The sequence below is a fragment of the Mytilus galloprovincialis genome, chromosome 4, assembly GCF_965363235.1.
Source record: "Mytilus galloprovincialis chromosome 4, xbMytGall1.hap1.1, whole genome shotgun sequence".
Classification (NCBI taxonomy): Eukaryota; Metazoa; Mollusca; class Bivalvia; order Mytilida; family Mytilidae; genus Mytilus; species Mytilus galloprovincialis.
In genome coordinates, this window is record NC_134841.1 from 89,289,095 (window position 1) to 89,301,818 (window position 12,724).

Here is a 12,724-nt window from a genome sequence, read left to right on the forward strand (position 1 = left end):
TGACAGTAAAATAAAAATAATATTAATTATAGACAATGGTGATACTGGCAACAAACAAGGAACCTGTCCAGCTGTTGGTAACCATACTGTTGGTATCTGTGTGGAGGAATGCTCAGGAGATTATTATTGTACAGGGGACCAGAAATGTTGCTCTAACGGATGTGGTCATGTCTGTATGGATCCTCAATCTAATAGTAAGCTAAAAAATTAAATTACCACAAATGAATGAGGCAATAACTTGATGTTTTATATCTGTGTTTTATCAGAAATTTGAAGGCAGTAAGGGATTGTGTTTTTGGGTCTGTGCCTTTATCAGTTCATCCATGAGTCAGTTGAGTATCAGGTTAAAGTGTTTGGATAAAATAAAATTAAGAATAAAAATGGGGAATATGTGAAAGAGGTAGTTTATTATGATATTTTAATAAAATACAGGCGAGACATCTCCTTGTCAACAACACTTTTTTTTTTGATAAATGGACTAAGTACTTTGCAACCAACCTTACATTTTTACACTGACAGCAGCAATGGCAGACAAGACCCAGTGTTCTGCTAAACCTTTTTATGATAATATTTAATGTAAATAAAATTGAGAAAGGAAATGGGGAATGTGTCAAAGCGACAACAACCCGACCATAGAGCAGACAACAGCCGAAGGCCACCAATGGGTCTTCAATGTAGCGAGAAACTCCCGCACCATGTTTGGCTCCATGTTGAAGACCCTACTTTGACCTATAACTGTTTAGTTTTGCAAAATGTGTCTTTGATGGAGAGTTGTCTCATTGGCACTCATAACACATCTTCTTATATCTATAGAAATGTGATAGTGAGTTAAATGCATTCTCAGGTTAAAGTTTATAGTGAAGATAGCTAACCATGAAGTTTGAAACTTGAAAATGAGTACACCGGTTCATTATTTGTTGAACTTCTTTTAGATGATGTGACAGATTACATTATTGACCTGTAATTTCACAGATATAGGATAGTTAAAACAGAGCATGGTGTCGTTTGGATGATGTGACAGATTATAATATTGACTTGTAATTTCACAGATATAGGATAGTTAAAACAGAGCATGGTGTCGTTTGGATGATGTGACAGATTATAATATTGACCTGTAATTTCACAGATATAGGATAGTTAAAACAGAGCATGGTGTCGTTTGGATGTACATTCTTAAAAAAATTGTCAAATAAGCCATAACACCATTTAATATAATGGCAGTCAGGTCAATATAGCGGATGTATTTAAAATAATCATTGGGCATTAATTTTCATTGTTTTTCATGAGTTAAACCACAAATTGAAGTGTTCAAAGAAATTCAAATTCCTTAAAAGCATGTATGAAGAATTTGTCAATACAAAAATATTTCACCTGTTAGGATGAAATAATTAGTTTACTATAAATTATATTTGGTTTGTATATGTAAATTTAAAAAAGAAGATGTGGTATGATTGCCAAGTTCAGTCCTTTTTTAAGCAGGGTGGTTAGGCCAACTAAAATTAATTAGTAGATTTTCATCCAAAGTCTTGAAAAAAATGGGGCGGGTGGGAGGATTTTATTTTTTTAATTTTATTTAATATGAAACCTTGTGACGTGAACTTCATATATATATATGCAAGTGTTATAATTAGCTAATACCATGTACATGTGTAAACATGTATAAAGAATCGTACATAATTTTTCAAATTCTTAAATAAATATCTCTGATTGGCAACGACTGTTCTATGCAATTGCTACTTTAGAAAGCTATTTCCAGTAAACAGTAAAATAATGGAGAAATTCTCTATTCAGTTGGACTCCTTTTTAAGCAATGGTTTGTAGTCCCCATAAAATTATGCAAATGCAATGGTATGCAACACAAGTATTATGAATGAAATGAGAACTCAAACAGTGCTGGTAATAGTAGGGTTGTTGCCTTTTAAGATTATCAAGTTATGCAAGACTGAAGCAAATATAATTACAATTTATTAACCAACTAAGTACATTATTGCCAAAAATGACTGGTTATTAAAAATAACCTGGTTTTTTTTCTGTAATGGCCATGCAATGGCCCTGTTTTTCTGTAATGGCCCTGTTTTTTTTCTGTAATGACCCTGTTTTTTCTGTAATGGCCCTGTATTAATGCCTGGTTTGTCTGTATAAAGCACAGTTAGGGTTTTTAATAAAGTTAATAAAATTAAGTTGTAAAGAGTATAATACTTTTTTGTATTTTATTTAATTTAGTAACCAGCAACTAACATTAAAAAACCATATAAAGGGATCACTGTTCATCCTGTTTTTTAACACATATCTCTTTCAACTTAATATCTTGGATATTTGGTATATTTTTAAAAAGCTTTATAATGGTGAAGTACAAATTATTTTGTTCAAACTAAACTGTCATTAAAAGAGTAAGCCAGTACATCAAGTTAAGCAGCAACACATACACTTTTGTGCAGTTGGTTAATAAATGTATTAAGAAATGGGTGTTTTTATAATGGTCCTGTTATATGTCCTCGGTCAGTAATAATGGCCTCGGATGTCTGTAATAGCCCTTGGCGTTGCCTCGGGCCATTACAGACTTCCTCGACCATTATTACAGACCTTGGACATATAACAGGGCCATTATAAAAACACCCATTCATTAATACTATAGTAAAGCATGAAGTTGTTTAATGACTCTTTTAAGGGTATTTGGTGTTTTTAAACAAATACAATAGCCATGGGTAAATCTAAGGGCTTTCTATAACACAATGTGTATGTTTGCCGATTTTTTTAACTCAATATACAGTCATAGATCTAACAAGTTCGTGCTTTTGTCAGTTTCTTTAATCCAGTTATGTTTTTTTCTACCAATGTGTTCCACAATTCTTGCGCTTTTGAAATTTTACAGAGCCCAAATTTGCTGACAATAAGTCAATGTTTTATTTTTTAAAAATCCACGGTTTTCAAATGACAGAAATTTCCAATTTGTGACATACCGCGATTTGCGTTCTTGGACACAGCGTATTACTCGTAACCGGAATATTTCATGCCCTTCTGGTAATCTGGTAATCTATCTCTATTCTCCGTAGATGTCATCATTGTGCAGCAGAATTTGTCAACATAATCGTTTTAATGTAACAAGAAATATGAAAACTGAAATTCGAAACAGGAAATTCGAATAAAACAAAATTATTGACGGTTACCGGTAATGGAAATGAACAAAATCCGGAAATCGGAAATTTTTCAAAATAAAACAAATTGGGGCGGGACGATTTCAGAGGGGCGGGCGGGGATGAAAATCTATCAATTAATTTTAATTGGCCTTACATAGAAGATTTATAGGTTGAAAATTCTTTTTGACAAATAATTTGATTTGTATTGCATGCTTCAGAATATTATTTTTTTATTATCTTTCAGATATACATTCATATCAGTTTGAAATTACCATAAAATTTGACATTCCTTGGGAGTCAGAGTATACTGATAAAACCAGTGTAAATTATCAGAACTTAACAAGAGAAATTCTAAAACAGGTATTTTGATTTATAGATAATAACATTAGATGAATGTTTCATTATAATACGTTATTCTGATTGGCTAACTGCAATCTCCCATTATTCCTTAATCAACTTTATTACACAATAAAATTTATCATTCATGATGAATCAAGGTATTACAATAAAGTGCACAGGTAAATTAAATAAAAACTTGATAAAAAGTGTGCTTTCATGATCCTAGCTAAAAAATGTAATTATAAATATTGGATGCTTCTTTTTGTAACTTCATAGGGTTGCAAAAGCGTTGACCGTGCGCACATTTTTAGAATGAAGCGCGAAAATGTACTTCGGTCATCGCTTTTGCACCCCAATGAAGTTACAAAAAGAAGCATTCAATTCTTAAATGCAGTGTAACTTGCCTAATCCGACACACTGGGGGTATACTCAGGTTTTTCTGCAAGGATAGGCATATTTTGGGACCATGAAAATGTGTCCATTAAAGCAGGATGTGGGAATACTCAGATGTCGGATTAGACAAGTAACAGTGTAGCTAGTTATCCAATAGTTTATGACTTGTCAAGATCATCCCTTCTCAAGCCTCAGCTGTTTCCTTTTATTTTCTTCACCAATTTTGAATATGTTGAATTAGGAATGCAAATTGCAAGTTTAACAGGTAAAGAAATATTTTCAAATAGGATGGGAAATTGATTAAGCTTTTGGAAACAGTCTGTAAGATTTCATATAAGATGCTTTTAAGTCTAGTCAGGAATGTAATCAATTCATTTGTTTAAATGTTGTCTTTTACATTGTATTAATAAATTTTGTCTTGAATCTTAAAAGAAAAAGATGAGATACAGGCAAAATATTGAATCTGTTTAACTGAGCACAAAAACAAACCTGTAACGAACAACTTCATTTTAGATTTTACAAAACCACATCCACTAGATTTTGGTAATTAATGAACTACAGTAACATTGTTTATGTTTTATTCCAGATGAGAATAATATCGGGAGATTTTAGGTCATCAAACATTTCCTCCATGAAGATTACAGTACTTAGGTTGGTTTATCGTTTTGTATACACTGCAGCCATTTACTTACTGGCTGGTAATTTAATCATTGGAAGGTTAAGCATAGTATAATATCCCAAACTTCATTACTTTATCCATGAAGACTTCAGTCTGCTATAATCTTAATATGAGATAATGACAAACTTTCTATAACTAAGGACAAATAAAACAAATTAATTTACAGTGGTAGCTTTAAAAATATTATGAAAAAAAGACATGAAAAAACCCAGCAAAATTAATCAATTAAATATTTAAAGGTTCATAGAATGAATTCCACAGAGAACAATAGCTACAGCTATTTTATTTATACCATTGCACAGGTCAACTTTTAAAAATTTAAATAGCCTGACAAAGAGGAACTGATTGTGGTAAAGCTTTAATTTTTTTCTCAATTAGAGTTTCATATTTCTGTTTGTAGATTTCTTATTATAGTGACTTGACTGTTAGTGCTGCTCTTCACCAATTGCAACTCATTCAAAATTTTGACCAAATTGCAATTTGTTGTATTAAACCAAATTGTTCAACTGGTCAGAATATTGAACAAATTGTTCAGTCAAAATGTGAAAGTGCAAGGTGATAAAATAAAATATACTTACAATCCTATAAGACTTTAACTCCACTTTAATGATGTTGTGACAAAATTAGTTTATCAGTTTGTATAGTTATATTATAGTCATTTCCATGCTGAAGAGGAACTGTTTATTTTGAATTGCTATAAAATTGTCCAAACTAAGCTTTCATATAGTTTTTCTGAAATAGCAATTCAAAATAAACAGTTCCCCTTCAGCATGGAAATGACTATAATATAACTATACAAACTGATAAACTAATTTTGTCACAACATCATTAAAGTGGAGTTAAAGTCTTATAGGATTGTAAGTATGTTTTATTTTATCACCTTGCACTTTCATGACTTGGCTGTGGTTTTCTACAGCAGTTGGTTCAAATTTCTGACCAGTTGAACAATTTGATTTTATAAAACAAATAGCAATTTGGTCAAAATTTTGAATGAGTTGCAATTGGTGGAGAGCAACACTAACATTCAAGTCACTGTAACTTTATGATTTATCTATGAATATTGCTTCTTGTAGAAGGGCGAGTAACTTTTCATCTGAAAATAAGTTGTAAAATCTGATTTTATATTTCAGACAAGGCAGTGTGTATGTGGTGTTTGAAGTGATCTATTATTATCAGAAAACAACCAGTGATGTAAGATCAGGAATGTTAGGGTTTGTTACTGCAGCAAGGATGGACCCGAAATCTGAGCTTGATCTGATCAAAGCTGTTGATACAGACCATATCTATGTCAGAATAATAACAGGTAATTAGGTACAGACCATATCTATGTCAAAATAATAACAGGTAATTAGATACTGACCATATCTATGTCAAAATAATAACAGGTAGTTAGATACTGACCATACCATTTTAAACAAAAGATTTATTCTTTTGTAATAGTCATAATAGATTACGCACATTTAATTTCATATGATTTGTTCTTTCAAACAAGGTTTAGCACTACACATTTCAACTTTGAAACTTTTTGATGTTAAAGTTTGTGATTAGTTATGATCAAGTGGAACCACTTATGAAAAGTCAATATGATTGTGATTGCAGTTGTTTAAGCATTGGCAAATCTTATCTCTCAGAGATTATTTGGCACTGTTACCAAGGGCTTCCAAAACGGTAATATATTCCGGTCATTTGTATAATGTCCGGTAAAAGTCCGGCTGGGCAAAGCATGAAACGGTCATATACTTTTTAGTTTTCAAGGCTTTTTCGGTCATTTTTACATAATTCAGGATCTTTTTGACCCAACCTTTTGCCTTTAACATCAACACATTTCCTTTCATAAATGTGACATGATGATTAATTACTATTAAAACAACACCTACTTCAATACTTTCTAATTTTAATCAAGGCTAATTAGTAGTTAGACAGCTGAAATCTACCTGTTCAAGTGACAGGTGAACTATGTTCAGTACCGGACATTGTATAAATTGATCGGTTTATTCACAATTATTTTCTTACATTTCAGCGGTTTGTATCTAATTGATTTAGTCCAAAAGATTAAAATTATTAGAAATTAGTTTATCAACATGATTTGATGAAAAATTCAAAAAGGTTTTAAACAAAAAAATCGTCAAAACTATGTTGTATGAACTGGAACACGTGTGCGCATGTGCACAGGTGGGAAATTTAATAATGCATCCTACATCTTTAAAAATGCTAAAATTATCATTGACACCTGTATCTAATTCAATTCAAGTATTTTGTTGAAGAAATAACGTGGAAAGAGCTTCTTCTCTCAGTCGTGCTTTGTAAACGTACACAGATTTTACTTTTCCATTTATGGTCCATTTTTAGCTCACCTGACCCAAAGGGCCAAGTGAGCTTTTCTCATCACTTGGCGTCCGTCGTCCGTCGTCGTCCGTCGTCCTTCGTCTGTAAACTTTTACAAAAATCTTCTCCTCTGAAACTACTGGGCCAAATTTAACCAAACTTAGCCACAATCATCATTGGGGTATCTAGTTTTAAAATTGTGTCCGGTGACCCGGCATACCAACCAAGATGGCCGCCATGGCTAAAAATAGAACATAGGGGTAAAATGCAGTTTTTGGCTTATAACTCAAAAACCAAAGCATTTAGAGCAAATCTGACAGGGGTAAAATTATTTATCAGGTCAAGATCTATCTGCCCTGAAATTTTCAGATGAATCTGACAACCTGTTGTTGGGTTGCTGCCCCTGAATTGGTAATTTTAGGGAAATTTTGCTGTTTTTGGTTATTATCTTGAATACTATTATAGATAGAGATAAACTGTAAACAGCAATAATGTTCAGCAAAGTAAGATTTACAAATAAGTCAACATGACCGAAATGGTCAGTTGACCCCTTTAGGAGTTATTGCCCTTTATAGTCAATTTTTAACCATTTTTCGTTAATCTTAGTAATCTTTTAGAAAAATCTTCTCCTCTGAAACTACTGGGCCAAATTTAACCGAACTTAGCCACAATCATCATTGAGGTATATAGTTAAAAAATTGTGTCTGGTGACCTGGCATACCAACCAAGATGGCCGCCATGGCTAAAAATAGAACATAGGGGTAAAATGCAGTTTTTGGCTTATAACTCAATAACCAAAGCATTTAGAGCAAATCTGAAAGAGGGTTAAATTGAGCAAATCTGAAAGAGGGTTAAATTGTTTATCAGGTCAAGATCTATTAGCCCTGAAATTTTCAGATGAATCTGACAACCTGTTGCTAGGTTGCTGCCCTTGAATTGATAATTTTAAGGAAATTTTGCTGTTTTGGGTTATTATCTTGAATATTATTATAGATAGAGATAAACTGTAAACAGCAAAAATGTTCAACAGAGTAAGATCTACAAATAAGTCAACATGACCAAAATGGTCAATTGACCCCCTAAGGAGTTATAGCCCTTTTTAGTCAATTTTTAACAATTTTTGTAAAATTTGTAAATTTTCACTTACATTTCCGCTGAAGCTATTGGGCCAAGTTCATTAAAGATAGATATAATTTTAATCAGCAAGAATGTTTAGAAAAGTAAGATCTACCAACACATCCCCATCACCAAAACACAATTTTGTCATAAATTTGTTTAATATTCACATAGACCAAGGTGAGCGACACAGGCTCTTTGGAGCCTCTAGTTTACCATTGTCAAGTCAACACCCGGTTGAAAACGAAAGTAAAGTTTTTGACAATGTCATTTTGCACAAATAAAAAGTCTAAGGCAGCTAGGAGAGTGCTGATGTGCACACTTTGAATGATGCACTGCCAATTTAACAGTAACATCCGAACATCAAATTCACATCATATCAAAGTAAAGTTTAAAATCTTTTTTTTTTTAACGTAATGTCAATCATTGGAATGGCCATCTGCCTACCATAATTGCCTTTTGTGACTAAGTCTTAAGGGATTAAAATCGGGATCAGATATGAAATGTCCGGCTGGCTCAAATATTTTTTGGAAGCCCTGCTGTTACCATGATTAATTATTGCTATTTTTATTACAACATTTGCATTTAACTCTCAAATTAAATACAGGCGAGACATCTCCTTGTCAACAACACTTTTTTTTTATGCAGTTAATCTGCATTATGCGAACACCCTAGATTTGTGGTCTACCCAAAAAAATGCTGAAATACTTGCCATTGTTATTATCTAGCTTGCTACTATGTTATATATAACTAATTGAACACTTTTTTAATACTTTTTATTCTAGAATATAAAAAATATTACCATAAAAACGTGAAATGGTCGTCGATTTTCCCAAAAGTTTTGAAGTTGCACATAGGAAGTAGTGCTCATTAGGAATTCTTATGTAGTTTATTATCGCCTGTGCTTTTGGCTAAGATGTCAAAAAACAATTGTACGAAATATTTAATCGCCGAAAATCTTTTAAGACAAGTAGTTAAGATTTCCCAAATGGCAAAAGTCGTAGGAATATTGTTTGTCGTCAATACGTAGTACAACTACGTCAGTAGTCTATTATATAATAAGTTCAACTGTTCATGCTGTTGGCGGCAATTTCAAATTAGAAGACGAAATTTGTATCTTTTCAATTTGGAGGCAGGGGTTCAAATTAGCGGTGGTCCGAGGTCCGCGACCTTCCACTTTCGAATTGGTTACTAGCCACGCCCGACGGGCCTTCCACTCTGAGACAACTATATCACAGCTATAGTAGTCTCAGTTCCACTTGAAAGAAAATAAAAAATAGCTTTGCAAACCTTTTCGCCAAAGTCTCCAAATCAACGATCTCAAAACTTATTTTAATCATTATTATTCATGACAGCGATGTCAATTTTGTTCAATCGCTAGCTATATACAGAAAATCGCCGACAAAAAATGTGTTAATACGAGTAAAATCGTATCTGACTGACAAAAACAACATTGGAACACAATGACAATGGCTGCCGTGAAAAGACAATTACAATTTCGGATCCGATTTCGGAAACGGATAAGGGTAATTCCGGGTTTTTGGCGAATCCAGGCAGGTGACAAAATACATCTATGCATGGTAAATGAATATAAACACTAGAATTGAAAACCAAAAGATATATGTAAAAGAAAGAAAAAGCAGAAAATATTTTAAACAGAAACTCAAAATTACTTTTGACTAATGTCAAAATCCAATACAATGTGACAGCTGGGAACAGTATATCTAACAATATATATGTTCCTGGTCACAGTTTAAATTTTCTTTATCAGTGATAAATGTTGATAATGCATGTAAGATGCTTTTAAAGTGTAAACATATTACTGCAATTTTGAAGGGGTATTTTTTTTTCTCAATTTTGAAGGATCAGTTAAAGTAGCTGGAAGATTCTTACTTTATTTTCACAAATAACTACCTGAATGTAGGCAAATCATATGATATATAGGTGGCGTCCTTTGGGCCACTCTATCCCCTTCTGTTTGATAACTTTGAAACGGATGACCTCTCAACCATATACATTCATGTATGGGACTATATATATAACTAATCAAATGAAATATAAGGGGAGTCCATGGGGTGACCCACCCCCTCCTGTTTGGGAACTTACGAAACGGTCGAGATCTCCACCCCTAAACAATATATATTCATGTATGGGTCAATATAACTAATTAAATGAAATATAGGGGAGTCCCCCTACCCCCTCCTGTTTGAGAACTTGGAAACCGATGAGATCCCCACCCCTAAACCATATATATTCATGTATGGGACAATATAACAAATCAAATGAAATATAGGGGAAGTCCCTGGTGTCATCCTATCCCTTCCTGTTTGAGAACTTGAAAACCCTCGAGATCCCCACCCCTAAACCATATATATTCATGTATGGAACAATATAACAAATCAAATGAAATATATGGGAAGTCCCTGGGGTCACCCTTCCCCTTCCTGTTTGAGAACTTGAAAACCCTTGAGATCCCCACCCCTAAACCATATATATTCATGTATGGGACAATATAACAAATCATTTACATTTACTATGGGCAGGTCAGACTTCAGACCTCACCTTTGATCCTTGTAGTAGTGAACATTTGTCTGATTTGTGTCGCATAACTATTGTATTATAGAACACATACTCAGTTTTCTTTACAGGGAAACCAGTCCATTCATACTATTACATGTTCGTACTAAGTCAACACGTACTACTAACAGTCAACTAAAACCAACGTTAACTACCAACTAGAACAACTACAATCATTGCGAACTTGTACCACTGCAGACTCACCATAAAAAATATACATTTATATATTCATTGCTATTGAAACCTTGATAACATATAAATTATTTGCCTTAATAATTAATTCATTAGATAAACATAAATGTACAATATGAATGTTTAATGCCACATCAGAAGCGGATTTAGAGGGTTTTTCAGTGCCCCCCCTTTCCATGTTTGAGAAAAAATTTGGTTGATTATATAGGGAATCACTGAAGCATGACTGGAGCAGGTCCCCTGTTAGGCAGGCAGTGGGCCCCCACTTATGAAAATTTCTGGATCCGCCACTGCACATAATATTACGTTTGCCTGGTTAATGGTTAACTGCCCTCAGCGCTTACAGCGCTTTGATTTTATAAATGGACTAAGTATTTTGCAACCTTACATTTTTACACTGACAGCAGCAATGGCAGACAAGACCCAGTGTTCTGCTAAACCTTTTTATGATAATATTTAATGTAAATATAATTGAGAAAGGAAATGGAGAATGTTTCAAAGCGACAACAACCTGACCATAGAGCAGACAACAGCCGAAGGCCACCAATTGGTCTTCAATGTAGCAAGAAACTCCCGCACCCGTAGGCGTCCTTCAGCTGGCCCCTTAAAAAATATGTATACTAGTACAGTGATAATGGACTTCATACTAAACTCTGAATTATACACAAAAAACTAAAATTAAAAATCATACAAGACTAACAAAGGCCAGAGGCTCCTGACTTGGGACAGGCGCAAAATTGCGGCGGGGTTAAACATGTTTATGAGATCTCAACCCTCCCCCAATACCTCTAGCCAATGTAGAAAAGTAAAAACTTAAGACAATAAATGTAAAAAGTGAGTAAAGTCTAGTTCATATTTTATTTTTTTTAATTTCATTACTGATTGTAAGCATCCACTTCTTGGCTTACAACTGGTAGATGACAGTAAAATAAAAAAATAATTATAGGTAACAGTGATACAGGCAACAAACAAGGAACCTGTCCAGCTGTTGGTAACCATACTGTTGGTTACTGTGTGGAGGAATGCTCAGGAGATTATAATTGTGCAGGGAACCAGAAATGTTGCTCTAACGGATGTGGTCATGTCTGTATGGATCCTGATTCTAATTGTAAGCTCAAAAATTAAATTACTGCAAAAGAATGAGGCAATGACTTGATGTTTTATATCTGTGTTTTATCAGAAATTCGAATGCAGTAAGGGGATTGTGTTTTTGGGTTTGTGCCTTTGTCAGTTCGTCCATGAGTCAGTTCAGTATCAGGTTTTATTGCATAGCAATATATTATTTTCCACAGAAAGTAACCAAAAGTTAGCGTGCAATAAATTCTAATATTGCACTAGTGCAATAAATCTTCAAAATTCATGACGTCATAAACGACAAAATCTTAGTTTAAACCAGTTTTTACTTTCAAATATTATATTGCTATACAATAAAAGGGTTATTGCATGAATATTGGGGAATAGTGTCCCTCGTAGAACATATATTGCACTCACAAGCTCGTGCAATATAAAATTCTACTCAGGACAATATACCCCAATATTCATGCAATAACCCTATAATAGTGTTTGGATAAAGTAAAATTAAGAATATAAATGGGGAATATTTCAAAGAGGTAGTTTATTATGAAGGTGTGGTCACATGAATTTGAATCTTAAGTGCACATGATCATTATGATCACTTTTTGACCCTGATTACACAGTTTACTGAACATAGCTGTTTGGCTCCATGTTGAAGACCCTACTTTGACCTATAACTGTTAAGTTTTGCAAAATGTGTCTTTGATGGAGAGTTGTCTCATTGGCACTCATAACACATCTTCTTATATCTACTGAAATGTGATAGTGAGTTAAATGCATTCTCAGGTTAAAGTTTATAGTGAAGATAGCTAACCATGAAGTTTGAAACTTGAAAATGAGTACACCGGTTCATTATTTGTTGAACTTCTTTTAGATGATGTGACAGATTACA

The 12,724-nt window shown here is 33.5% G+C and overlaps 1 protein-coding gene across 1 annotated transcript in view; it reads left to right on the top strand.

Annotated features, from left to right (window-relative positions):
• LOC143073779 (uncharacterized) overlaps window positions 1–12,724 on the top strand; it is a 206,144-nt gene that overhangs the window by 144,144 nt on the left and 49,276 nt on the right. Inside the window, exons 69-73 of the mRNA XM_076249535.1 lie at window positions 33–194; window positions 3,382–3,497; window positions 4,456–4,520; window positions 5,679–5,851; window positions 11,705–11,866. Coding sequence (XP_076105650.1) covers window positions 33–194; window positions 3,382–3,497; window positions 4,456–4,520; window positions 5,679–5,851; window positions 11,705–11,866 — 678 coding nt within the window. The remainder of the gene's footprint in view (window positions 1–32; window positions 195–3,381; window positions 3,498–4,455; window positions 4,521–5,678; window positions 5,852–11,704; window positions 11,867–12,724) is intronic.